This window comes from Apium graveolens, chromosome 9 (assembly GCF_009905375.1).
Source record: "Apium graveolens cultivar Ventura chromosome 9, ASM990537v1, whole genome shotgun sequence".
NCBI lineage: Eukaryota > Viridiplantae > Streptophyta > Magnoliopsida > Apiales > Apiaceae > Apium > Apium graveolens.
This window is the reverse complement of record NC_133655.1, coordinates 148,203,388-148,229,926: the sequence shown is the minus strand read 5'-3', so window position 1 is coordinate 148,229,926 and position 26,539 is coordinate 148,203,388. Positions and strand designations below refer to the sequence as shown.

Below are 26,539 nucleotides of genomic sequence, written 5' to 3'. Positions count from 1 at the left end.
AAGGTTTCTTCTCAGAAAGATACTGTAACTGGGAGTTCTAGGCCCCTCAAAAGGCTTAGAAAGTTAAATTCTGATGATAAAGCTCCTACAGTGTCTCCACCTTTGAAGAAGTTAAAGAAACAGAGAGCTCACAGGGACATAGTTGAGTCAGATTTAGAGGATGTAGTAGAAGCAGCTAAGGAAGGGGATCAGGAATCTCTGATCTCAACAGAACCAATTGTTATTGAATCACTTCCTTCTGCACAACAAGAAATTGCTCAAGACAGAATTCCTACACCTCCTATGTCACCTATAGTTGATCCAGTACATACTGAAGAACCGGGTACAAGTGCTGAAATTGATATTCATAACTTGATTATGCCTGAGGTTTTGTACTTGGAAGCTCCACCAATTCAACTCACTCCACCAACAACATCAATTTTGGATGTTAATCAGAACCTGGCTGCAGATCAGAATTTAGAGGATGATGTTGAAGCCTCTATAGCCTTTCATACTGCTATTTTATCAGAGGATGCTGATACTGCAGGATCTACAAGTTCTGATGCTGCAAATGAAGAAACTACTGGTGAAGCTGCTGCTAATTTAGATGCTGATGCAGCTGGTCCATCAGGATAGCATCTCAACAAACAGTTAATAAAGCTGATTTAGTCAAGAAGTTTGTTACAGGGGAAACACCAGTACCTTGGAGTGAAACTCTTAGAGGAAAGGAGTGGACTAAGGAATGGAACACAGTTAGTTTTGTTCCTTCTGAAAAGATTCTTGCTGAGCATCTGGCAAAAGCTGATGAAATGCTGATAAATGATGATTTCAAGGTACAGCTGAGAGTTACTGTATTGAGTACTAGGCACCTTCAGGGTCAACACTCGACAACTCATGCCAAGGTGAATAAAATTCAAGAAACTTTGATCCAGCAATATATGAATGTGAAACTTGAAAAGAACAGATTTTTCAAGCCAGCCTTTGACAGAATTGCCTACATTGAGAAAACTCAGGAGAAACAACAAACTCAAATTGAAAAAATTCTGAAGAATCAAGCTTCTCACCAAAATCAACTCAATGAGATCCAATCATCAGTGAAATTGCTTGTCTCTCTTCTTTTACCTGCTGATGCCAAAAAGGGGCAGAAAGTGATTAAGTCCAAATACAAATCTATTCAGACACTGAAGGGAAAGGATGATGGGAATGATGACCAGGGAAACTCTAACAAGGGTAGAGGTCAAGGTCAAGGCGAAGGATTTTTATCAAGTAAAACTAGAATTACAATTCAAGGAACAAGTTCTGATACTGGGAGAAGAATAAGTTCTGATACTGGTAAAAGGATAAGTTCTGGTGAACATCTAGAACTTGATGAAGAAATTTCAAATGAGTTATTTCTTAAAGAAAATCCAGGAATGGACTTTGAGAGTCTAAAGGAAGAAGAAGCTAGACTCAAAGAAGAAGGTGTCAAGACAAAATCTAAAGCTTCTGTTGTTGAAAAGAAATTTCCAAAACCTAAGGGTATTGTGATAAAGGAAAGAACGAATTCTGAGGCAATCAAAGCCAAACCACAAATGGAAATTGATCCAAGGTCCAAGGGCAAAGAAAAAGTTGATGAACCTGTAAAGGTTTATATGCAAGTCATGGATGAAGAAATAACTGATGATAAAGAAGATGCTAATCTTACTCTGATGCATAAGAAGATTTTTCAAACAACCTCTGACATGGCTCATGTTGTTCAGAGTCAAGATGTAGTAAGTTCTGATATGACATTGAAGCAAGCAACCTCTGACATAGCTCAAGATGGCTTGATATCAGAAGATAAGGAAAAGGAAATCTCTGACATTGCTCATGTTAAACCTTCAAAGATACTCCTACCAGGATTCACCAAAGCTAAACAAGCTCAACCTTTGAAGACTGCAACAAGTGGTTTTGAAGCAAGAGTTGTTACAGGAAAGGAAGCAAGAGATAAATCTAGATTGGGTAGTTCTAATGAAAGAAGAGTACATAACACTACCAATGATCCAACTTTCTTAAGTGAACCAGGTGTTGGAGCAACTCCTGAAAGATTGAATCGACTTGAATCTGTACAAATGGTTTACCATAACTTTTTGAAAGAATTTATCTTGTTATATTTTATGACAGATGGAAGGGTATACCAGATTAGGCAGAATGCTATACCACTGAAGTATTTTGAGGAACTGGAACATGTTCTATTTCTACTTCAAGTGAAAGACAGATTAACAGATAGTGCTGCAGGTTATTTAAAGTCTCAAATTCAAAGACATAAGCTTTATTCTGTAAAGTCTGACATCACATACTGTCCCAAGTACAGAGATCACAAAGGTGATATTGTCGAAGTGAAGCCTAACTCTGCTAAGATTATAACTATTTTTCTGGGTTATAAGGCTGTGGAATTCAATCTAGAGTCTGACAAAGCATATCTGATTAGACTAGATCAGGAGATAAGAAAAGCTAAGATAAATGATCTCAGAGCAGCTATTTTTCAAACTGGTGAAGATACAGCTGAATTGATAAATGCTAAAAGGAGGATGGTCAATGAACTTGAATATGCTGAGAGATGTTTGTTGAAAAACTATCTCAGAACAACTCCTGATATCAAAGAGATCGGAAATTGAAGCCAAGTCAAAGATTTACAACTGCTTAAATTTTGAAGTGTATACAGACTGAAGCTGTTATCAGAAGTTAAAGATGGTAAAGCTGAAAGGACTGTAAGTTGTAGTTATCTAGTCAAATTCTCATGCATTTGTACTTAATATTTTTGACATCATCAAATATCTGTTGAACTTGTATATTATGCTAATTTACAAGTTGGGGGAGATTGTTAGATATATTTGATAATGTCATGTGTAATATGATTTGTGTTTAGTTTTCAGATCTTAACTAACAGGACAAATCAGTACTTAACTGGAAATCAGCACTTATACTGAAGACAGAACTTAAGATATTAGAACTTAAGTGATCAGAACTTAAGTTATCAGAAGATATTTATCAGGAGATAATATCAGGACTTAAGATGACTTTCAGATAAGGAAGACGGCTGATTGAAAGGAAAGAAGATCGAGACTAAGACAGAAAGAAATATGCATGAAGAAGGAATTCTATGAAGAATAGAATACTTGGAAGAAAAGATAACTAGTTGATATATTTTAGGAAGCAGAATTATATTCCATATCAATTAGAACATTATCTTGTAACTGTGTAGTATATAAACACATGCATAGGGTTTACACTATAAGTGTTATCATTATCGAAGTTATTATTCTTTGTAACCCTAGCAGCTCTCGTGATAATTTGTTCATCACTGAGAGAGGACAGTTCCATATTGTAATATAGTTTATTGTATTGAATAAAAGTTTATTATTGTGTTGAATAACTGAAAGTTTATTGTAACCCCTTTCTACAATGTGTGTGACCTAACAATAAAAGTGAAATTTATTATTAATGCTTTTCATCTTTCGTTTAAAATGTTAAAAATCAATTAAAAATGACATAATTACAAAAATTTGAAAATAGTAAGAGGCATGGGGCTTTAAGTAAATGTTGTTAATATATTATTATCAAAACAATAGAATTATTCAAGCTTTACTTTTGTTTTGGAAACATTTAAAATATTTTTTTTATTTATGTACAAAGGAAATGAATATAAAATATTGGTCATATTTGTATAAAAAGGAAAGAAATAGAATTCATTTAAATGAAATTAGTGGGAGTTTTTGTGGTAAAATGTGAAAGAAAACATAAAAAGGAATTAGAGGGAAAATGAATATTAGAAAATATTGGTTGAGACAAAAAAGAATAAGGGGGAGGAGACCCAGTTTGGGTTGTTAGGAGCAGAAGTCATAGTATATACACTACACTGTCCTAAAATACAAACAACACAAAGGGTAAAATAAAAAATATATAATTAAGTGAGAGGCACAGCAGTGGAAGAGAAGTTGATTACATACATTGGTGGAGGGAGGGATGGCTGCACAATGGAGTATGAAGACGGGGGTAATTGGGTGGGAAAACACAGGAACAACAAACACTACTATTACTGCAAAACTGGGTTTTAGGACCAGAGATAGAGATAGAGATAGAGATAGATATGCTTTTTTATCAAACAACATCAACACAAGCAGCAGGAGTGGACTCGTCCTTGTTGTTGCACCTACATTATCTTCCCCTCTTACTCATTCTCATTTTTCACTTTCTCCTTCCAGGTTCTTTCTTTTTTACTTACTTTCCCCTTCACATTATTGCCTTTTTTATGATCACTATAAAAATATTTATAAAAACTTTTATTCATCTTACAATTATTGGGAGTTTCGGTTTCTGTCTTTGTTTTATACCACTTTCTCAATTCTAATTTTACTTCCTTTTTCTCACACATATATCTTATATTTATAGCTCTTTTTTCCCTTTCTCTTTTGGGGAGACATAAAATTTCTCTAAATAAGTTATAACCACTTTCTCAGTATAATTTCCAGAAAGCAACTTATAAGTTACTTATAAGTGAGAACTGTAGTTTTCTAAATTATTTTAAATATATTTTTTTTAGAATAAAAAAATTATAAATATATTTTTATACATAAAAAAATTGTAAAATAAATTTAGAATTATGCAAGTGTTCCTTGGCAAGAAAGGCAGCATTTGCATAAAAAATTATACTCCTGATAGTAATTCTGGCATCATTTATGCAGGGTGAAACGCCACACAATCTCCGTGTTTGTTGGGGATGAAAGTGGTATAATAAACAGAATTGCAGGGGTTTTTGCTAGGAGGGGTTACAATATCGAGTCTCTTGCTGTTGGTTTAAACAAGGACAAGGCTCTTTTTACTATAGTTGTCTCTGGGACTGAGAAAGTCTTACAACAAGTTGTCGAACAGCTCAACAAGCTTGTGCATGTCTTGAAGGTTACCTTCTGCAACTTAAAAGCCTAAGTTTTTATATTTTTTGTTTACTTGTCTGTCTAATTATGTGTCACTAAATTACCTGGTAACTTCATGTCTTAGGTGGAAGATCTCTCAAAGGAACCTCAAGTAGAACGTGAGCTGATTCTTGTAAAACTCAGTGCAAATCCAAGCACACGAGCTGAGGTAAAACGTTGTTTCCATAATTCTTTTTTTTCATATGATTGTCATAATATGCACAAATGGATTAATTGATCAAACTTTACTGTAAATGTATCGAATGAAGATCCGAGAAACTTTAATGAAAATCAAGTTTTCGTTAAAATTTACTTGGCCCTTCTTGTATGGTCCTTGAAGCTGGAACATCCTAGAATACTGTTGATGAGGAACAGGAGAATTCATATTAGATGCATACTACATATTTCCGGAGACCAACTTCTGGTTGTATACAAAATAAATATACCTAACAAACTAATCACCAAGATTTCAAAAAGAATTCAATTTATTTTGAATTATTCTCAAAAGATCAAAGTGAATATTTGGTATAACTAACCTAATGGTAATAGATACAGCTCTATTACACAGAAGTGAATTTAAAGCACTAAAGTTGAAACTTCAATAATATGCAAAGTTCCATGGGACTATTAATAAGTCTCTCTTAAACAAAGATAGGAGGTCATAGGGTAGATTGTTGGAACATGTTACACTAATAAATTTTTGTAACTCCATTTCTATTCAATATTAAAATAGTTTAATTTATCTTTCTTATATTATTATAACATACAAATTATAGAATCTGCTTAATACTATTTTATGCTGTATGCTAGTATATAGACATGTAGTAAAAAAAATATGCAGAAGTGGTTTGTCAGTGTCTGATATGTATCTGTATGCTCAATAACTTGTTTCTCCTCTTTACATTTGAGTTGCTAATTCCCAATCTTCTGTTATTTGCCTTCAGATCATGTGGCTTGTAGATATTTTCAGGGGAAAAATCGTTGATGCATCAGATCAGTCATTGACTATAGAGGTATGTATGGTAATTTTATTATATTTACTTCTTTCTTTACTTCTGTTCACCAAGCTTCAGCGTATACTGCAGTTGTTTAAAGCCTATAGAGGCAGATGACTGGGTTGTGCATGCTACATTACTATTCCTCATAAATATTATTTGCTTAATATCTTATACAAAGGTTGTAGCTCAGGTATATGCTAAAGAAGCAGTACAAGTTAAACCTCGATGAAGTAATAATCGATAAAGTAATAACCTCGCTAAAATAATATTTTTCTCCGGTCCCAACATAATGGACACAATGTATTTTTACTCCCGGTAAAGTAATAAACTCGCTAAAATAATATATTTTTATGGTCCCGACCCTATTACTTTAAAGAGGTTTAACTGTACTAACATGTCTGGTAAGGAATATATGCTTTCTGATTGTAGCCCCGATAGTCGGAAAGTCTTGTAGAATAAGTGTAGATAGTAAAAAATAAGGTTTCATTATGTTTGTCAAGTGGGTCACTTATTAAGTAAAATTTACTTCAAAGTCAGCACTAGGAAATAAATGAGTCACTTGTTGAGCAAGAAGTTAACTGTTTAAGGATTCGATTGTTCAAGGTAATAAAATCATATATCATTTAGCTATTATTGCCTTCTTAGACTAGATTATTAAATCATAAGACTTATACAATGGCCTATTTTCTCGAGCTATTTAGCATATAAACAGGCATCTCCTTTTCACTTTTTACATATCTCGATTAAATGTGTATGTGTTGGAAAAAAGGCCCACAAGTCATAAGTGGATTCTCTTCCTCAGCTCTAGTTCTTATAATCTATATTCTTCTGCTTGATATGATTTAATAACCATATCATTATTTTTTCAGCTTAGACGTGTAACACCTTATGGTACTTGTCTTTAACGTGCATCCTTCGTCAAAGCATTAACAAGCTAAGTTGTCTGTTTTTTCTTATTACAGGTCACTGGAGACCCTGGTAAGATAGCAGCTGTACTGAGAAATTTAAGCAAGTTTGGTATCAAAGAACTTGCCAGAACTGGAAAGGTGATATGAACTTTACAATAAAGTTGTAAGATGCATCTGGCATTAGTTTGTACAACTTATAGATTCCTTACTTATGCCTCAATTTGTAGTGGTAGAAATTAGATGCAACCTAGACACTTATAATGGCAATAACGTACATGGAGATTTTTATAGGCCAATACAATACAACATATTGAATTTTATAGGGGAAAATCATGACAATGCATGTATCAGGGGGTCAGGTGTCCGCGCAAGATTGTAGTTGTCTTATCTTTTCCTTATTAGGGGCAAGAGGGGGAGGAATTTATTTGTGTTCATTAGTGTTAAGTTGAAATAATAAACTTCAAACATATGTACAGGAAAAGAGTATGGCACATCTGAAGCCATGTTCGTTACGGAAGTATTATGTAGTCTTCTATCTATTTCCAGGGTATTGCATCTGCTATTCTTATGCCTATTGAGTTTGTACAACTTATAGATTGCTTTGAGACGGGAAAAGATTGGCGAGACAGCCCCTTTCTGGAATTATTCTGCAGCTTCTTATCCAGATCTTGAAAAAAAAGTACATGCTGTCTCTTCTTTGGAAAATGTCAATCAACCGCATCATAACAGCTCTACCTCCTACATGGTACATCATCTGTTCAGCAGGCTCCTCTGTAGTACTCTCTTCAAGCAATCATTTTACATTATTTTCTCTTCATGAATTGACAAATATTTTCCGATTCCTAGGGTGAATTTTTTTAATTGAGGTGTTAAACACTGTCTTTCTTGTAGTTTAAATATATGACTGCATTACACTTGTCTTTTGCTGGATCAACCGTATGAAAAATATTTGAATTTCACTGGAGAGAGTATGTGCTTGTAATGTGCAATGACATTGAGTTGAGAGAAAACTTATAAAAACTGGCAGACATGTATTCAGAAGGAAGGACTTCATGTCAGTGTTTATTATTATGGTAACACATAAAACAGGAGTCATGACTTCCACTCAAGCAAGATATTAATACGGTGTTATGACTTTCCAACACATATTGACATGATACAACTGTTAGGGTCCTCTTCACTTTCTTTATCCTTGTTAGATTGGTTGCTGTATTACCAGTATATAGCTCAACTAGTAATTTTTTCTTCCCTCAGAATAAGATCAGAAAATATTGCATCAAAATTATAAACTTCACATGACTTCTCTGTGGCCCAATCCCATGACTCAACATTTGGGCTAAATGTAAGTATTTGACCTGATACTTGGATGCAACATGGGATTTGACCCGGGGAATCCAATTTCATTATGAGTTCGTTCCACTGCATACATATGTATTTTCTGCACATTGCTTGCTTTAGGAAATCAGACTTCATAACCAAACTCAATATAATGACTTAATATGAATTTTGTAAATATTGATTTCCGAACAAGATGCTAACAATTTCTTACTTTTGTAATCTCATCTTTCTTTTTGGATTTGTGATTTTTTTTCGAAATGGTTGTTGCATCCTTACTATAGATTAAACATTACTTGTTATTATTGAAATGAAGGGCGATGTGTATCCTGTGGAGCCTGACGATGAGTTCGCATTTCAAAAAGTTCTAGATCCTCATTGGGGGGTTGTGTATGACGAAGATGTAAGAATTCATTCTCCTACAACTTTCAATTATCTGTACTTTAGTCCACAAGTTAAGAACACAACTCTCAGTTATAAGTTGATACAAGTAATTGATTTGCAACACCATTCTACCTTCCAAATCTCACATTCCATCCCGGACTTTCCTTTGGCAAATGTTTTTCATGTGTAAAGTCTCAGAGCCACACTCTTTGTGGATGCTGTATTCAGTTATGTTTTGTGTTTCTGCATCCCGTTTTGATTAAATCTTCATATACACATCAGGATGTCGGATTATCCCATCCTCATTATTTAACACTCTAGATAATATTCTGATTTCACAAACTTCACGGAATTTCTTCACAGTTCACACCATTTTCAGAAACTGCTGTAAAATATATCTGGGGCTGTAAAATAGTTTTAGTCACTGCCTCACTGGTGCTAGTAATAATATGAAAATCAAGATTACCCTTCACAGTTCACACCATATTCAGCAACTTCTAGTATCATGGCTGTTACATAGATTACTGAGGAATGCTTAATAGTTAATACTACAGATTGATACTTTTGAAAAATATGCAGTCAAGCGGGAATCAGTCACACACTTTATGTATGCTCGTGAGCGATTCTCCTGGAGTACTCAACATAGTCAGTGGGGTTATATCACGAAGAGGTTACAATATCCAGGTCAGTTTGCGCTTCCTCCAATGTTAGAGATGTAAGTATGTAACACATGCTGATTTTTTTCTGTTAGGAAAACCTGCTGATGTTTACGGCTTGTAACTTTTCACTCAGAGTCTAGCTGTTGGTCCTGCGGAAATGAAAGGGTTTTCTCGCATCACAACTGTTGTTCCTGGTACTGATGACACCATCAATAAGTTGGTTAATCAGTTTCGCAAATTGGTAGATATTCACGAGGTAATTGTTATTTATTTATTGTCTTCAGACAAGATTCCAGGAAAAATAACCGAGTACTTTAAATTTTAACTGCACATTGTTACGAAAAATGTTGGTTTGAATTGATGCTAGTCTCATATATAGTTGCTGTTGAATTTTATTTAGTACACTTTGTTAAGACCCTGCAGCCAAATAGTGAAATGAACGATACACCAAATTTACCTTAAGGTTCAAATGATTACAGAGCCATTAAGTTCAGTCATCTATACAGCGGATACATTTGAACACACAAGTAGTACAATCCTTGAAACTCTTAATACTATAGGCCATCAATTCCTGTTCTTCTGGAGGAGCTTCGTGGTGCAGTAATTAAAATGTAGTCCGATTTATCTTAAAAGTTGGTCTATCCTCCATGCTACTAAGAGTATTACTCACCATTTGCAGTGTTAATGTGATTAACTTCTTTTGGGTTCTTTACTCAGGTCAAGGATATTACTCACTCACCATTTGCAGAGCGCGAGCTTATGTTGATTAAAGTTGCTGCTGATCCTGATGCTAGGAGGGATGTCCTAGATATTGCGAGGATCTTCAGAGCCAAGCCTGTAGATGTCTCTGACCACACTATAACTTTGGAGGTAAGGCTATCTCTGAAAATTCACATATATCTATTTAAGGCTTTTTTAGATTTTCTTGTGATGGATCCACTTCATATTATATGATTTCACTTGATGAATCATTATGTTTCTACATGTTGAGTGGGGATATATTTTTTCAGAGTTTATGCTTTCTGCGTGGTGTCTGTTCAATATGCTTTTATTGCTTCTTAGTCTGATATTGTACATCCAGAACTATAACTTTCTATTAAAATCTATGGTAGTTTGAAGTTTGAAGCCTTATTTTTTTCAATGTTTCTGATTCACTGACATGTGAACTTTTGATTTAGTTGATGGTCATATAGTCATCACACTTTATAGCATCATAAGTTCAAAGCCATTTTTAGCACCCCTTTGGGATGTTTGTACATTATAAGTTTAAATTATATAGTATATTATAAAATTGATTAGGAATAGAGTTTTCTTATTCTCTATAGTCTATATCCCAGCCCCTGTTCAGTGTGTAGATCTGACTTTTAATCATTCCATGTTGTCTTTGTATAACTTTTTACCTGTTGTAATTGACATTTGATTTGTGGTTATCTTTTACAGCTTACTGGAGACTTTGAAAAGATGCTTGCCTTGCAGAAATTACTGGAAACCTTCGGCATCTGTGAGGTAGATTCTGATAGCTCAACTTCTGCACCTGTGCTCACTAGTGTTAAAATCCTCAACCATTTATTACCAAGAGGAGTGTGTCTTAGATGGTGTCTGAAACGGTAAAAAAAGAAATTGTGTGTTTTGCGAGATTAATATTGTAATTTGTGGATATTATGAGCTTAGTTTGTCAGCTTTCAGATAGTTTGTCAGCAAAAAAATTTCCTATCATATGCTTTCTGATTGTAATGTTTTCTTTTCTTGCTAAAGTTTCTGATTGCAAATATATTTCAAGGTGGCAAGGACCGGAAGGGTGGCACTGGTGAGGGAGTCGGGTGTTAATTCAAAGTATCTTCGGGGATATTCCCTTCCATTCTAATTATTAGGGTCTAGTTGTCCTGCAACTTTTGTCCTGACATCATTGAGACTTGTCTTTGTTTCCAGCATATCTGTCAACTGGTGCAGTTATGAATCAAAAGATATTAATGTTTAATGGTCTGTTTTAATCTAAGAACATGGGTTACCAGATATGCTTTCATTGAGCAGCTTTTGTTGAACAAATGTGATGCTTTGCATCTTTATATCTCTACTAGTGTAAGTGTTGTCATGGCTATGTAATAACTGCTCAATGTACTTGAAATCATGCAGACACAATTACGTCTGCGTCTAGGCTGTGTAGGCATTTGCAAAACTCAATTTTTCAAAGTCAGACTGTTAGGCACTTGATAAATTTTTTTATTCAGATCGATGATTGGTGATGAATGATTTAAAGAGTTACAGAAAAGACTCAATCTGCCATATTATTCATTCAGCAGCTACACGAACAACCTGCTTGCCTACGTTTTCCCCAGAAAACAGGCCAACAAAAGCAGCTGGAGCACTTTCTAAACCTTCATTCATGTCTTCAATGTAAACAATCTTGCCTTGCCTGTAGTAAGCGGTAACATCTTCCACAAAGCGCGGGAATAGAGTCAAGTAGTCGCTCTGGAGAAACCCTTGCATCCGGACTCGTTTGGAAACGAGGGTATTCAAATTGTGAATACCGTGCGGAGTGGACAAGCTGTATTGAGACACCATTCCACAAACAGCGATGCGGCCATGAATTGCCATATTGAGGAGTACAGCATCAAGCATTGGTCCACCAACATTCTCAAAATAGATGTCTATGCCTTTCGGAAAGTACCTGCTCACCAGAAAAGGGGAATTGGGGGGGGGGGGTACGTACACATGAGCAACAAAGTTGGAACGTGTGTGTGATCTAGCGGATAACAGGTAAACTCGCAAACTATAATTTTGAATGCAGCCAGTCCAGTATAAACATAGAATAAAATTATAATTTTGAGGAATAATAAGTAGAAAAAAGGGAATGAACCTTTTTAAAGATGCATCAAGATGAGGCTCTGTTTTGTAGTTGAAAGCATGGTCATATCCAAGCTTGTTCTTTAGAAGGTCAACCTAAGTGGTGCATAAGTTTAGATTGACTAGTGATGAAGCAAAGGAGGGATATATGATAAAATTGATAAGGTAAGTAAGGTAGATACTTTGTGGGTGGTTCCAGCACTGCCCACCACATAGCATCCGTGTAGCTTTGCGAGCTGCCCAACAAGCTGACCAACAGCCCCAGAAGCGGCGGAGACATATACAGACTCCCCCTTTTTTGGTGCACAAACCTCGTAAAAGCCAGCATAAGCTGTAAAACCAGGCATGCCTATACAAAGCAAACAAAGGAAGGGAGGGGGGGGGGTGCTTAATTATTAGAACAAGGGGCCCTTTGGAGACAGAACAAGTATAATATAAATCACAATAACTAAGCTATACATGAAGGACTTTGAACAGGAAACACGTACGTACCAAGAAGACCCAGATGATATGAAAGAGGGATTGGAACACTGTTATCATCATCATCAGAATTATCAATTAACCTCAACTGCGCAGTGTTGTGAATTACACTATACTCTTCCCAAGCAGTGAAGCCAGTAACTACATCGCCGGCCTTGAACTTGTGGTTTTTTGAATGCAAAACTTTGGATACACCAAATCCCTCAATAACCTGCACACATGCATAGTATGGCTAAATACAACATGCATTTTTCACCCCTACATTATTAATAAGAAAGGGCCAGCAGTACCGAAGAGGGTTGAAAAGGAGGAATGTAAGAGTTATGAAAGTCGCGCATACGGCCACGCATGTAGGGATCACAAGACAAATACAGGTTCTTCACTACAATTTCACCATCTTCCATGCTTCTCACCACTTCCCTCATACTAATTTTACTCTTTCTCAATTCCATATCTGTTATCTCTGGAGCTCTGTCTATGTATCCCTTGAATATTATTTGTTTGTTCTCCATTACCTTCTACAATCTACAAATACTATATGACGATGATGATTCTTTACTCAACTTGGTGTATATATGTAAAGCCTTTCTGCATTAAGCCTTAGCAGCTGTTGGTTGGGAGTAGTACTACTCCATTCTTTATGAGTCTCACATTTGGACTTATGTGTACACGTTTCTCAAACATACACCACAAGCTTTACCAACTTCTCCTTCACTTTTCTTCATCTACCTCCTACCTATTTTTCTTAATAACTATTATTACTATTGTTTACTATAACAATGCATGCTCCCACTATAACGCTTTTCAATACTCATTTAAAGTATAATTCCATAATATTTTTTTTAATTTTTTTCTGAATAAAAGTTTTTTGTTTAAACTTTTATTCAAAAAAAACATTTTAAAAAAACATTATGAAATTATACGAACGTAGTAGGACAGAGGGAGTATACCTATTGTTATCACTTCAGTTGTTTAATGATCTTTTAAATCATTTATAGTAGATTAAATATAATTTGTATCAACAATGCAATAACCATAATCTTATTTTTTAAACAAAGTCCTGCAAAATAAAATTTGTTGTTGTAGCTGAAACATCATAACACTTGACTACATGGTTAATTGCCCCAGCTTCAAATGATTTTCCGAGCAAGTTCCACTAGCACTTGTCTTGACACTTCTGCATCCTTATTATTGTTGGTCCTTGGAAAAGTTTCAATTGCTTCCAAGGCAAGTCCAGCATACTTAGTTGCCAGTTCCCTTGTTCTCTGCATTCCTCCACTCTTTCTCAGGCATTCCAGACCCTGCATGTTGCAGTTATGTACCTTATGAGTAGTGTGCTATCACAACTTGCTAATTCCTCTATGATTAGATCTTTGTAATTTTAATCTATGTTGGCTTGAATAAGACAGCCTTGAATAAGACAGCCTCAATATTGATCGGAGCTCAAACAACAAATTGTGTTCAGCAAGTCTTTCAACTTTCGGTTCAAACTCAAAAATTTAAGATGGATAAACTAGAATTGTCTCAGCTCCATCAACTTAAATACAAGACCTAATAACTGTCCAAATTTTCTTTGAGCTCTAGGTGCAAGTCTCTTCTAATTTTATGAAAATACTTTCTTTTGGTTAGTTCTATATAAACCACACAAGTTTAATGTTGCTAGCTTACAAGCTGCAGGTGGCTGCACAGATTGTTGTGATACTAATCAAATATATATCCACTACGATATTACAGCTAAAGAGATTATGTGGTAAGTGGATTTCTTTTTTTTGCAGAATTTTTTGAAATGGTCTGCAGGAATACAAGTCTCATGCATGCCTCCGTTGAACCCCTAAACTTCTTGTCACTAAGAAAAGAGGAATATCGACCAAGTCCTAAGCAAAGGGATGACAAAACCATATGTAAAATGAGCTTAAACTACCTACCTGCAGACCACAAGGAAATGTTTCACGGCAAAATATGGTGTAGAACTGAATGAAAATTAGCTATCATGAGATGCATGTATCCATGTCTATAATAGAAGTCAGTGCAGCTTTATAGTTTCTTATACGCTAAATGAAGGCTCCTGCAAAGTATTAATGTACGCTACCCCAAAAAACTGGAGATGGTGGTTATTATACTAGGAAGATCACCTAAATAGAAGATCTCTAAATTTGTGATTTAGATACGCACAATGTCTCCACCTGGTGTCTACATCAAAACTCAAAACTCATTTTTAACAATCTAGTCGTTATTCTTTTTCCTAATTATATCAATAATCTATTATCTAGTTAGGAGTAGAGTATCGGTAATTAGATATATAGCAGTGATAAGTAATAGGTATCTGATAATATCAAAAGGATTTGTTTACTTATTTTTTTATCTACGATTTTAATTATTCACCAAGTTTACTATATAAACAATTGTCATCTTTTTATATAATAGAGTTCAATTTTTTTGAATTAAATATGCGTGTGTTGTGCAGATCCTCTGCAGAAAATGGTCTTTTCCCGCTGTTCTTAACCTTTTCTACCCATGTCCCACATTAGGTACTATCAAATACTACCACGTAGTTCAAATAATCAATTGAAATTTACACGCAGGTGACATGTAAACTCACAAATTCCAATTCTGAGGGATTCTTGAATCTGCAGTCAACAACTCTGCGCAATTCTGGAAATTCTTCAATGGCGAATAGCATTGGGGCTCCAAACATTCTCTACAAAAGAAAGTGAAAATTTAGTTTCCTCCGCAGTTCCTTTAAAACATGCTATAGAAATCAAATTTTTACATGGCACACAGAAAAAGGAATGGTACTTCCTAAATCTGCATATAATGATCATCACAATGCAGTTGACTTGACTCAGTAACTCATTCGAAATTATTGTATATGCTGACTTGTGATTCTTTTGAGTCTTGACACAGATTCAAGAATTGTCTTTTCTTTAAAGATTGTTTCTTTAAGAATTAGGATATTCTTGATGGACTTTTTTCGTTTTGCCTTTTTTAAATGGTACCATTCCGTCTATTTGACTTTTGAGTGGTAACCTTGTACTTTAAGTTTGTGTGTGTCATACCATTCCGTTACCTTACAGTTGGTCAAACGTTAAATTATACGTAAATGACCTAATTATATATTTGAATTTTAAATTTTCACACTTCCAACGACTATAACAATATATTACATGTAAAAACATCAATCATCAAGATGTTTGGACAATAACATATCCATAACTTCAAAAAATGTGTTAATAAATATTCTCCATCATATCATTGTCCTAAACAACTTTTGCAACGTATGCCATTACATACATTAGGTATATTTTCATTTACATTCATTTATCAACGAGATGGACAACACATGATATCTGGTTTCTGCTCCTTTTACCTTCATTCCTGACATCACATACTTGTATATAAATACACAGACACATATATTACATGCATGTATGCATATTTATAGCATTGTGTCTCTAACTTATGAAAACAGGATTGAAAATAACATCAAGATGCAATTGTCAGGGAAATTTTTAAGGTTAAAGATGGATTACACTGGCAATATCAGAGGATAGGTTTCCGGAGGAAGCAGAAATGCCAGCAATATCAAGAATATCATCCATTAAGTGATATGCATAACCCTGAGAAATTATTAAAGACATGTAAAGATATTACTTGTCAAAAATTACAGATATGCATATGCTCATAGAAAGAGGTGATCAGCATAAGAGACACTTAATAATATCCAATTAGAAACGGTAGAACAAGCACATAATGAAGTGTCTCTTATGCTCATAGAAAGAGGTGACAAGGTATTTTCATTTATCATTTAGAGAAATCAACTGTTTTTGATCCAGAGTACCACTAGTTATTTTATCTAGCGAGTTAAGGATCTATCATAACTTTAGGCTTGTTCTATCAAATATGTATGGTTTACAACTGACGAAGTGTATACTGGTAATATTTCTTAATACGAGTACGTCAATCTTTAAAGTTGTTTGAGCAATTAACTTTTCCATATATTTTTTTTATAATCTTATTAGCTCCTGCATGATTTGGCCTCTAGACAACCCTCTTGGTTGGATGTTCATTTAGCAGGGAGATACTTTTTCTGACAATATTTTTCTCAGTTTCAGTATTGCTTGATTTAGATGTGATAGAGTTATCAGAGATGTGGCAGACCAGATATCTTCCATAGTTGGATGCCATTATGGTAATTTCTTCATCTTTCCCTGCTAAAATGGCAATTGCCTTGCAGCTATTTGCTAATAAAGATGCCTTTTTATAGTATACCATCTCCAAATAGTGTGCGATGCTGCATTTGTCAGGCAGGAAACATAATTAGTTGTGGTGCTTCCCCTGCATATCCTCAAGCAAAACTAGTGGAAATCGTTTTTGACCTATACAACATCATGCATGGTAATGATCTGAATACCCCTAAACCAAGGCAAACCTTATACAGTTTAATTCGGAAAAAGTGCTTGGACAATTTCAATTTTCCATACTATCCTTTCTTTACAATAGCAAGTTTGCAGGTCCCATAACATCTATAACCTGTTGCTTCATAAATTGCATACTGCACTGTGTACATATAAGATTACCAGACTTGTGACTTGTTACTTTGCACTGTGTACATATAAGATTACCAGACTTGTGACTTGTTACTTACTAAATGCTAATATTACCAACTATTTGAAACGTAAACCTAAGCAGCTAAGCTTAACGAGACTTTCTGTCCGAGATCCGTGTCAAATCTGGACTAATAAATCCACAACTCTAAAGTTTGAGTTTTATTTCTTCTTTCTTTGTTAACTCGAGTAAGAAGACTCGGAATGAGTCTTTTTCAGAAATGGGGTAAACTGGTAAGAATGATATGACAATTAAGTAGTATGGTAAACAATGCTTTAAGGAACTTCAGCAGTAAAGTAGTTTTACCTACAAAGTTGTTCAGATGAAGAGGTGATTTCCATTGCCTCACCCATAACAAGATGTTCTACAACCTTTGAAAGTATTGACTGAACCTGCAAATCCCTATGACATTTACATAAGTGGAAAATAATGATCCACAGCGCCTATCCACTGTAAGGGGAAAAAAATCTTTCTTCTAAAATGTCCTAATTGACTTTTGGAATCAAACTTAACCACTTTCAAGACTAATCTTCACTCTCTTCCACAGTGCATATCCTCTATTTGGAAAAAACTCCATAGATCCTCTGGTTTAAAATGTGAATACCAGAAGCAACAACAAATTTTAATACCTGTAGTGATTATAGTTTCTTCAATAGTTTCTAGTAAAGGATCGCTTCCTATAGATTCCAAAAGCATTACACCGAGAACAAGGCCATGTTAATATAATTAAGATGGGATGGAGGTAAAGATAAATCTGTACATTAGGTAAATGTGCTAAATTATTCACTTTTAAATAGATAGGGTATGAGAAGGTTTAGAGGAATATCTTTTGAGTTGGCATTGGGAAAAAGAGTTGTGCAGACGATATTACCAAATGTAACAAAAAATGCTTATAATGGCACACCTTTCATTAGAACTTGCGAAAAGATATATTGTCAAGAAGGCATTCAAGAAAAATGCATATATTACAAGTTACAACAAGAGACTGGAATCGGGAATACTTCACAATATGATTTATCAATATGGTTCCAGTGTTTTGAGATATGTTGACAAGCAAACATGAGTATGTACACCATAGAGCCCTCTTTAGACTAAAAAATCATTCCTGGTGAAGCATGAAAGGAGTCAAAACCGGTGAAGACTATCTTTTTGACACCCAATATTTAGCACCAGTGAAGACATTATTTGCAGCTGAAACAGGTATCCTTGACTTACATTGCTTTTAATGAACAACCTAGACGAATAGAAGAAAGAATGCACACTAGGTAGAAGTAGAAAGCAGTTGACTAATGTCTTAGAATAATTATAAATGAGCTAACCCTAGTCCCTAGCTAAAGGAAGAGAACTCGTAGTAGCAAATATACACATTGCCTGACATTGTCTAGTACAAACATATACATGGATATCAATACCCCACGCATGTGGAGAAAAACAATTGGTTCAATGGTTCACTCATTTCGAATGCATACCTCAGAGTTCTTTGTAGATGCAAGAATCACTAATATTTTCGAAAGAAGGAAATCTCCAACCAATACTGAGAGCTACACAATAAAGCATAATAAGTAGATGGATACACACATTAAATACAAATGTGTATGTTTCTGATCCTACCATTAATATCCAAGAACATGAATGATTATGAGTATAACATATTAAACTTTAACAAACGATTACATTTAAGAAAGTAAAAATCATGTGCTTAAATTAATAAGCACGCTCAACAAAGCAGAATACTAAAGAACCAAAATACGTGAAAACAATGCTGTGAGCCCCTTCTCATTTGGTGCTTCTTGAAGGTTAATTAACATTTATCTCTTAATACAACAAATTAAGGCAACTTTCCTATAATTGAACATATACTGTTTTATCTCACATGATAGAACCTAGAGTTCTAACTAGTACAATATAAAATCTGCAGATGATTTGTGGGTTTTTTGGTCTGTAAAATAATCATGCATAATGTTTAGCTTAGAGCTTACAAAACTAGCTCTTGCAATCTGTCATATTTAGGAAATCACTATTACATCATCTACATAACAATGCAACAACATTAAATTAGTAGTTACAAAATTAAAATATTGAAAATGCAATTTCAATTTAATTCGAATTTTAACAATCCTCACATGAATATTGTAATATTGTTGAAAAACATTGAAACGTAGATAGTGCATGCTATAGATTCTGGTATAAGATGTATAGGCATTATCCCTTGAACCTTCCCTGGCATAAGATATATAGGCATTATCCATGCACCTTCCTTTCCTTGAATATATTTACATTTGTAAAAGTTTAGTGGTTGCGTTGACCTTAACTACTCTTTTTACTGCGAAATGGTAATATATCCCTCAGAGATGTCTATCCTTATGCATTTTAGCCTGGTTTGAGTTTTTCCCAAAATTTGCCCTACATTTCTTTCTTGAAGCAGCCTCACTTCACTTACATAGGTGATCTCTAGAATAGTACATATGTATGAGTTTTTTCAACCTACTGGCGCATATGGATCAGTAAAAGCATCAGCTTAGCCTTTTCCATTTTTATTAATGTTTTCATGATAGGATGGACGTGGGAGAAAATTCCCCATCCAATGGTCTCACTAGGAAACACCCCCCCCTGCAAAATGACGTTACTAATTTTGTGCGTACAGGTTGTGCAATTAAATCAAGATTTTGAAATCTTTAGTCAACAAGGTTGGGTTTTCTTTTTAGCTAGGTGAAAAATGGGCTTTAGAATTATTCCTTTGGCTGAATTATCTTATCTAACTAGGTTTTGTTGGTAAATTCTACCCATGAGACCAAACATTAATAAGCACGAGCATCCTTTTTCTAGTTGTGACTTATGTGGCACTATTTTCATATTTCATAATCTTTGTTATTCCTATACAATGTGGAACCTTTAATTGCATGAAAAATAATAGAAGTTTAAATTTATAAGATGTCACATACCTTGGTACCCAAAAAAAGGTTCAGAAAACTAGCTTGATACCTTGTATCAGCATCATCAAGCATATTATGACGGACAAAATTATAAATCTGAAATGAAATAGTAGGTGCATAAGGGTGATTGTAAGGGTACTACAATCAGTATCAAAGTTAATGCAACATTACAGCCATAAATTAGCAAGCATATTTTTACCATATGATAAGCTAGCTAGAAGGACTTGTTAGACTCATAAATATGAATCACACCACTTATTTACAATAATACATCGTCAAGATCAAAATCCATCAATTGTAAGGCTGGTTGTATTTTAAGCAAAAGAAATATAAAAATATGTAATTGGCACATTGCCGAAGAAAAGAAATTCGGATTTGAGAGAAGTGCCGGGTCATAAGAGAAAAAAATCATTTGAAAATGTTGTACATACTATTATATAAAATGTAACATGAATAATTAGCAAAAAAAAAAAGATAGAACATGAAACAATAGGTTTAAATATTTTTTTTTCCTCAATAAAAGTTGGTAATTCAATATTAGCATGCATATAGAATTAGTAAAACCACAAAAAAATAATGCACAAGATAAATGTAAGCCAGAAGTGGATTCTGACATTTGACATTTCTGCGATTTCAGGTATACATTGTTGTCCTGAAAAGATCCTTATAGGGGATACATCGGCGCAATGTCTTGAAGCTTGAGTGGGTGTAGGGACATCCATAGCTTTTTCCATCAACAATAGAACCTATAATAATTATAAATGTAACATTATACACTTATAAACTAAACCCACCCCCAGTCTTCCACATTCAACAGAAATACTCATCGCGATAGCTCTTAGGTTATAGTAAGCTAACATTCTAAAAAACATAATGTCAACAAAACCAATAAAATCAAGTAACGAACCTAGATTATGCAATATAAACATTTTAAGAACCCAAAATTACCCAAAATTACGCTATTCGCACATTTTGAATGGAGGGAGTTTAAGATTACAAGCACCATAATGTCCGGTTGCAACAATGACGGAACCCTCCGAAAAGGGCTCACCTTTCCGCTTATTGATTTTAGCAAACTAAATAAGCACATATTTTCAACCCCCTAAATACTGATAACTCTTTATCTGAGATGTCTCCTTTTGCGACCAGTTGTATTATTGGAAGGATAAGGACATATATCCTGTTATTTGGACGTAATAGTTTGTTGTTGTACACAATTTAGAGTAGTTTGATTATAATTATAGAGATGTTCTTACGTAAATTCGATATTTTTTAAAAACAAGAAACAATTTCTTAAAGCAAAATATAAACATGGCAGTTGTAGAGAATAATTGCATCACATAAAATAGAAAAATGAGATTTTAATATATAACAGTTAAATCAGACCGATGGTTGGAACCTCCTTTCTTTCACCAACATCTTGAAGAAAAGTTCAGCATTTGGTGCAAGTTTTGGCAGCTGTACAAGTTTATATCACAAGTTAAGTTTCCAGACCGGCAACCAAAAATGATTTACTTGATAACAATTTGAATGAAGCAAAAGACAATGTTTACAAAAAAAATAATACATAACAAGAAAATTAAGAAACTAATCATTATGTCATACCTCGGCAACTATTGTTCTTTGTAACCTGTCAGCCAAGACTGCATATTCATCCGCAACAAGTAAAAGAGGGTCGAGTGGCACCTTACACAGAAACAAGATGCAAGATAATACATGAGGAAGGAGCATTTTGCATATCTGATATTGTTATGCAGAAATGAATACATAGAGAATGGACTCATTAAATTGTAAAATACATGCTACATGCTGCATGGACAGGAGGGAGTCAAACAAATAAATTTAACGTGATTTTTCTTTTATATATACTCCCATAATGTACAGGACAGACTTGAATATATAGTTCTCCTTTACATCCCTATGACTAACATTTAGTAATTTCATAGAGCATACACTGCAACAGCTTACATTTTAAGCCATAGAAGATATGTGCCTAATTGAATACCAAAATATATATATGTTCTGGTAAATGCAATTTGTTACTTTTCACAATATTAAAAGTGCAGAACAAGCCTCAGATCAAGATATTTGATCATACTGTACTACTAATTAGGAAAGAGTCCGTATTCTAAGATAGGATTAGATGATCAGACACCATGCTAACAGGATTACTTAATAACCATCTAACTTGTTAACTTTAGCTTACATCCCACACAGTCTTCCTTACTATTTAACAGAGTGGAGTGATCATTTATATATTGCTGCCTGAAAAAAATTACTTAGAGAAGATTTAGCAACGATGGAAAGAGAGTTTATCAAACAAGTTCCATTAAAATATTCCTCTCAATATTATCTTTATATATCTTGAGATTAAAGGAAAAAACACAGCATATTCTTAATTTCCATCGTGCTGCACTGCAATTCAATACTTCTGACCCTTGATTATTTTTAGTTATCCGGAGAAACCTTAGGCACTCACAATAATTAAAAGTTATGTCTCCTATCTAATGTCAGGGTTTTAAATGAAAAGATCCAGTGCTGCATCTGAGAACTTCTATTACCCTGTACAGTCCAGAATCATAAGAGTTTTAGAGCCCACGGACGTAGAGCACATGAGGTTTATTAAAAAAGCATTACATTGCCTGTACACTCAAAATATATCCATGGATAAGAAATTGAAGCATGCATGTCAAAAACAGAAGCCAACTTTCATTTCAGGGAGAAATTGGCATTCAACAGGCTGTCCAACCTCATGAAAAAGCACACAAGTAGCTAATAAAGATTTCATTATTATTCAGAAACTGCTAATCTCAAATAAATTATAAGATTATACCGTGTGAAACACAATTTACAAAACTGCATACCTTGCAGAAAAAAATGCTAATAAGAGAATTATACATTTCAATTTCTATTTACATCTGTGTCCAGTCCTAGAATGGGAATTTCTTTAATAAAGAAATCTTGGAGGTTGTGATGTTGGGGAATGGATAGATTCCATATCCTTTTCCATGGTAGTTGCTTAGAATATTTATCCCAAAAGTTTTTACAATTTTTTTTTTCATCGAATGGTTACGTGTCAGGTGTAATCCGCAACTTTTCTAATAGTTAATATGAGAAGCCACCAGTAAATTCCACAAATCAAAATGTGACATCATGTTATTTGGAGTTTTGGACAAGAATTTGGAACACCTAGCACTTTCGCGGTCATTAAGTACCTTAACTACTATACCTCTTAATGGACAATACCACAAGTATAGGTCTCTTCCTTCAACTTTGTAGAATGGGCCTGAAATTAAAAAAGCTCTTGGCACAATGCACTAAGTAATAATCATCGGAAAACTATGATGTTTCTAGTTCTAGGATTACTCTGGCTGTAAAAAGACACCCAATAATATATACTATGACAAGTTTTCATGTTTAAATTAGTTCATCCTTCATGAAAAACTCTCATTTTGGTTCCTCCTCCCACTCATAATAGGGCTTACAGAACATTTCTCGTCTTGTTAGCTAAGTGGCCTAGCCTAACACACTTAAATCTTTTTAGTTATAAAGCATATAAAGCCCTTAGTTCAATGTAATAAGCATAAAGGAAATAATGTTCGCCTAATTAAACGAGTAAATAAAGTTAATTAACATGTACTATATGACTGTATATTGTTGTGGACAAGTTGTAGTTTCCGGCATGCAAAATACCTTGTTGTCTATCAGTTACTAGTCATCCTAACAAGCAAGTTAGCAGTTGCAAGCTATCCAAGGCCAGTAAAGCTTACCGCTGCACTTATGTCTCTTGGCACCCAACAATGACCGGAGGAGGACCACGGAGTGCTGCAGTATCTAGCTTTTAAAATTCGAGCACAATGCCGACCAAACATTTCGCTCTGCAGTGAATCTGAGGCAAACATCAGCTAATCAATCAAACGTAATATCGTATAAGGAAATGACAAATTTCAAATGCATTGATGTTTTGGACAAAAACTAATGAGAGATTAACCAATAATAAGGAAACTTTTAATCCGTCTAGATCTGGGTTGATGGCAGGGGTGGTGAACCTAGAGTCAAATAAGAGGGGGCAAAACACATCTTTAAGAAAAAATTATGATTATTGTTTAAGTTATCACAGTCTTGTTTAAGTTATCAAAATCTGCTGTCCATACATATAATATAAGTGTGTGCCTAATAAACCGCAAAAAATAAATAAAAGAGTAATAAACTGCGAAAAATAAATAAAAGAATACGAATGAGAAGTTCTCGAGTTCAGTCGTATAATTAAAAGGATATTCGTGTCCGCACGTCGCACACGCGGGTAAACTCGAAGGCCTCGTAAGCCTCGGATTGTCCCTCGAAAACCCAAGATTTGCACCCCTCGCGCGCTCGTAGCTGTTGGAGCAATGCATAAGTAACAAATTTGAACACTACATAAGTGTTTTACTATATAAAGGCTATGTTTGGGATTTCTTGTTAAAAATTGTTGTGCTGTTAGAAAAAGTGCTGCTGAAAAAAGTGCTGAAAAAAGTGCTGTTGTAAAAGTCAGATGACAGTTTGGTAATTTTTTTGATACGTATATGTTTTGATGCAAAAAATTAAAAATAATGATGCTTTTGGTAAGGCTTGATGGTGAAATCAGCAGCTGAAAAACAGTTTATTCTAAAAGTATGAGAGGGTTTGCTTTCTCTAACAACAGCTTTTAGGCCAAAAACACTTTTTCCGAAAAGAAGCTTTTAAATTTTACCAAACAGTTTTTTAACTGCTTTTCAGCGAAAAGCTGATGTTGCTTTCTGCAACAGCAATACCAAACACACCCAAAGTTATGTACGCTCCTTTACAAAATAAATGTGGAACTTTCATTTCTTCCACAAATTTCCACTACTAAGAGATTAACTTTAGATGATCATATCTCATCCATCTATTAGTCATTTTGAGTGATTCAAAGTGCCTCGAAAAGCTCTCTCGGAGGAGAACGCATTTCAAGTGTCACTCATTGCGCGCACGCAACATTCGTCTACTCAAATTATGACTCAAATTGAATTGACAATGTGGGACTACTACCCACATTTTCCAACAATCCCCCACATGGATGAGATTGACGTTTCAGTAGCACACACCAGATAGACAGACACAGAGTTTGACTTGGTGATAGTTTCTTCGATCAGATAACATACGATAGGTAGAGAATGCTCCTTGAACCTTAGCTTGAATAAGCATACCGACTTCACTTGTAGACAGTAGACGTGCATATACTTGAACTGTTCGGCCGTTTGTGTAAATGATGATATACTTATCACTATATTTTTTCTGACTCGTTCAGTTCTCATGAGTATGTCCATTTTGGCCATGGAACATCGTCCTGGTTCTGCATGAGTTTTTAGAAAATTGTGCCTCGCAATTCCCCTTTGAAGCGGCCACACTTCTCCCACGTAGGTGATCTTTATCTTATAGAGTAACCCGCGTTTACTCAACTGAATTCCATGCGTTCACTCATGAACTCCGTGTATTCACTAAAAGATCATTAAAATTGAAAGGATATCTTCGATATGTTATTTATATTGGTATTTGTACGATTAAACATAAAATTTAAATACACGTAGATCCTCTCCATTAGTACATGAATTTAATTGATCCAAATCAGTCAACTTGTCAAACTAGCAAAATTATTTTCAAATATATTTATAGTACATATATAAATATAAAAGAGATATTCTAGTATTCTGAATCATCAAAATTTATCTCTTATGGAATATATCTTTAAGGCAATATGATCAAAGAAAGAATATCAAGACATGATATTTCTTATATCTCTGTTACAACATCAATAAAGCGACAAGCTCGAAAAAGAAATATTACGGAAATATTCTTTAGAGGTCTGATGCTATATATTTTACTCTTCGCTCCAAAATATATTATCAAATCAATCAAAAGAGTTTTATTTAAAGTTTATTAATATTTATGGTTGAAAAATTAATATCCAGTTTTATAACCCATTCCATGTATATTTATAGTAATTTTCTCCCGTTTCGTAAAATCAGCATTTCTCGGAGACAATTATTCAAAAATATTCAAAAATATTTCCTACCATCCAAATATATTTTATATATTAGGATATATATTTAAAGTATTTATTCAAGTCAAAAATTTGGTCAAAATATCCATCTCTTTAATTTCAAGACCAATGGTATTTTATTCGGACGCGAAAGTTGACACAATCTTTTTAATTTTAGACAAAATACTTCCACATGCTAAACTGACATGAAATTTGTTAAGGATTATTTAATGGTTTTTCTAAGTATGGTAAAAATTTCGTAACATTTCGAGAATTTTTGTCCGGGCACAAAAATCGAGGCAGTTGGTCCCACAGTTGACCACGCTTGACCTAGTTGCCATTGACCAAGGTTGACCAAAATTAGCAGGACATAATTTTATAATATTTATAAATTTATCATATTTTTATGGTATTTATTTAGGAATTTTTAAGTTTGTTATATTTGA

The 26,539-nt window shown here is 34.3% G+C and overlaps 3 protein-coding genes across 8 annotated transcripts; 1 reads left to right on the top strand and 2 right to left on the bottom strand.

Moving 5' to 3' along the window:
- The first annotated feature begins 3,834 nt into the window (after positions 1-3,834).
- LOC141683993 (acetolactate synthase small subunit 2, chloroplastic-like) lies at positions 3,835-11,217 on the top strand. The gene is made up of 12 exons (XM_074488828.1): positions 3,835-4,202; positions 4,683-4,896; positions 4,996-5,079; positions 5,855-5,923; positions 6,871-6,954; positions 7,412-7,561; positions 8,468-8,554; positions 9,115-9,219; positions 9,328-9,450; positions 9,912-10,064; positions 10,635-10,700; positions 10,975-11,217. The coding sequence occupies exons 1-12, from the start codon at positions 3,964-3,966 to the stop codon at positions 11,056-11,058; spliced, it is 1,458 nt and encodes a 485-aa protein (XP_074344929.1). The 5' UTR covers positions 3,835-3,963; the 3' UTR covers positions 11,059-11,217.
- A 176-nt stretch (positions 11,218-11,393) lies between these two features.
- On the bottom strand, positions 11,394-13,148 carry LOC141683994 (2-alkenal reductase (NADP(+)-dependent)). Its single transcript, XM_074488829.1, has 5 exons — positions 12,809-13,148; positions 12,531-12,729; positions 12,221-12,387; positions 12,052-12,134; positions 11,394-11,862 (listed from the first exon to the last, which is right to left on the bottom strand). Exons 1-5 carry the CDS (start codon positions 13,028-13,030, stop codon positions 11,484-11,486), a joined length of 1,050 nt encoding a protein of 349 aa, XP_074344930.1. The 5' UTR covers positions 13,031-13,148; the 3' UTR covers positions 11,394-11,483.
- A 377-nt stretch (positions 13,149-13,525) lies between these two features.
- LOC141683970 (solanesyl diphosphate synthase 3, chloroplastic/mitochondrial-like) lies at positions 13,526-24,205 on the bottom strand. Of its 6 annotated transcripts, none has more exons than XM_074488783.1 (12): positions 24,048-24,205; positions 23,827-23,945; positions 21,662-21,796; positions 21,443-21,514; positions 20,671-20,802; positions 20,066-20,152; positions 18,593-18,664; positions 17,430-17,515; positions 16,677-16,809; positions 16,049-16,135; positions 15,118-15,216; positions 13,526-13,819 (listed from the first exon to the last, which is right to left on the bottom strand). In XM_074488783.1, exons 2-12 carry the CDS (start codon positions 23,926-23,928, stop codon positions 13,649-13,651), a joined length of 1,176 nt encoding a protein of 391 aa, XP_074344884.1. In that variant the 5' UTR covers positions 23,929-23,945; positions 24,048-24,205; the 3' UTR covers positions 13,526-13,648. The 6 variants fall into 6 exon arrangements, with proteins under 6 accessions (XP_074344884.1, XP_074344887.1, XP_074344885.1 ...); XM_074488786.1 differs by having other exon boundaries at positions 21,662-21,742; XM_074488784.1 differs by having other exon boundaries at positions 23,827-23,934; positions 24,048-24,184.
- Between the last annotated feature and the right edge of the window lie 2,334 nt (positions 24,206-26,539).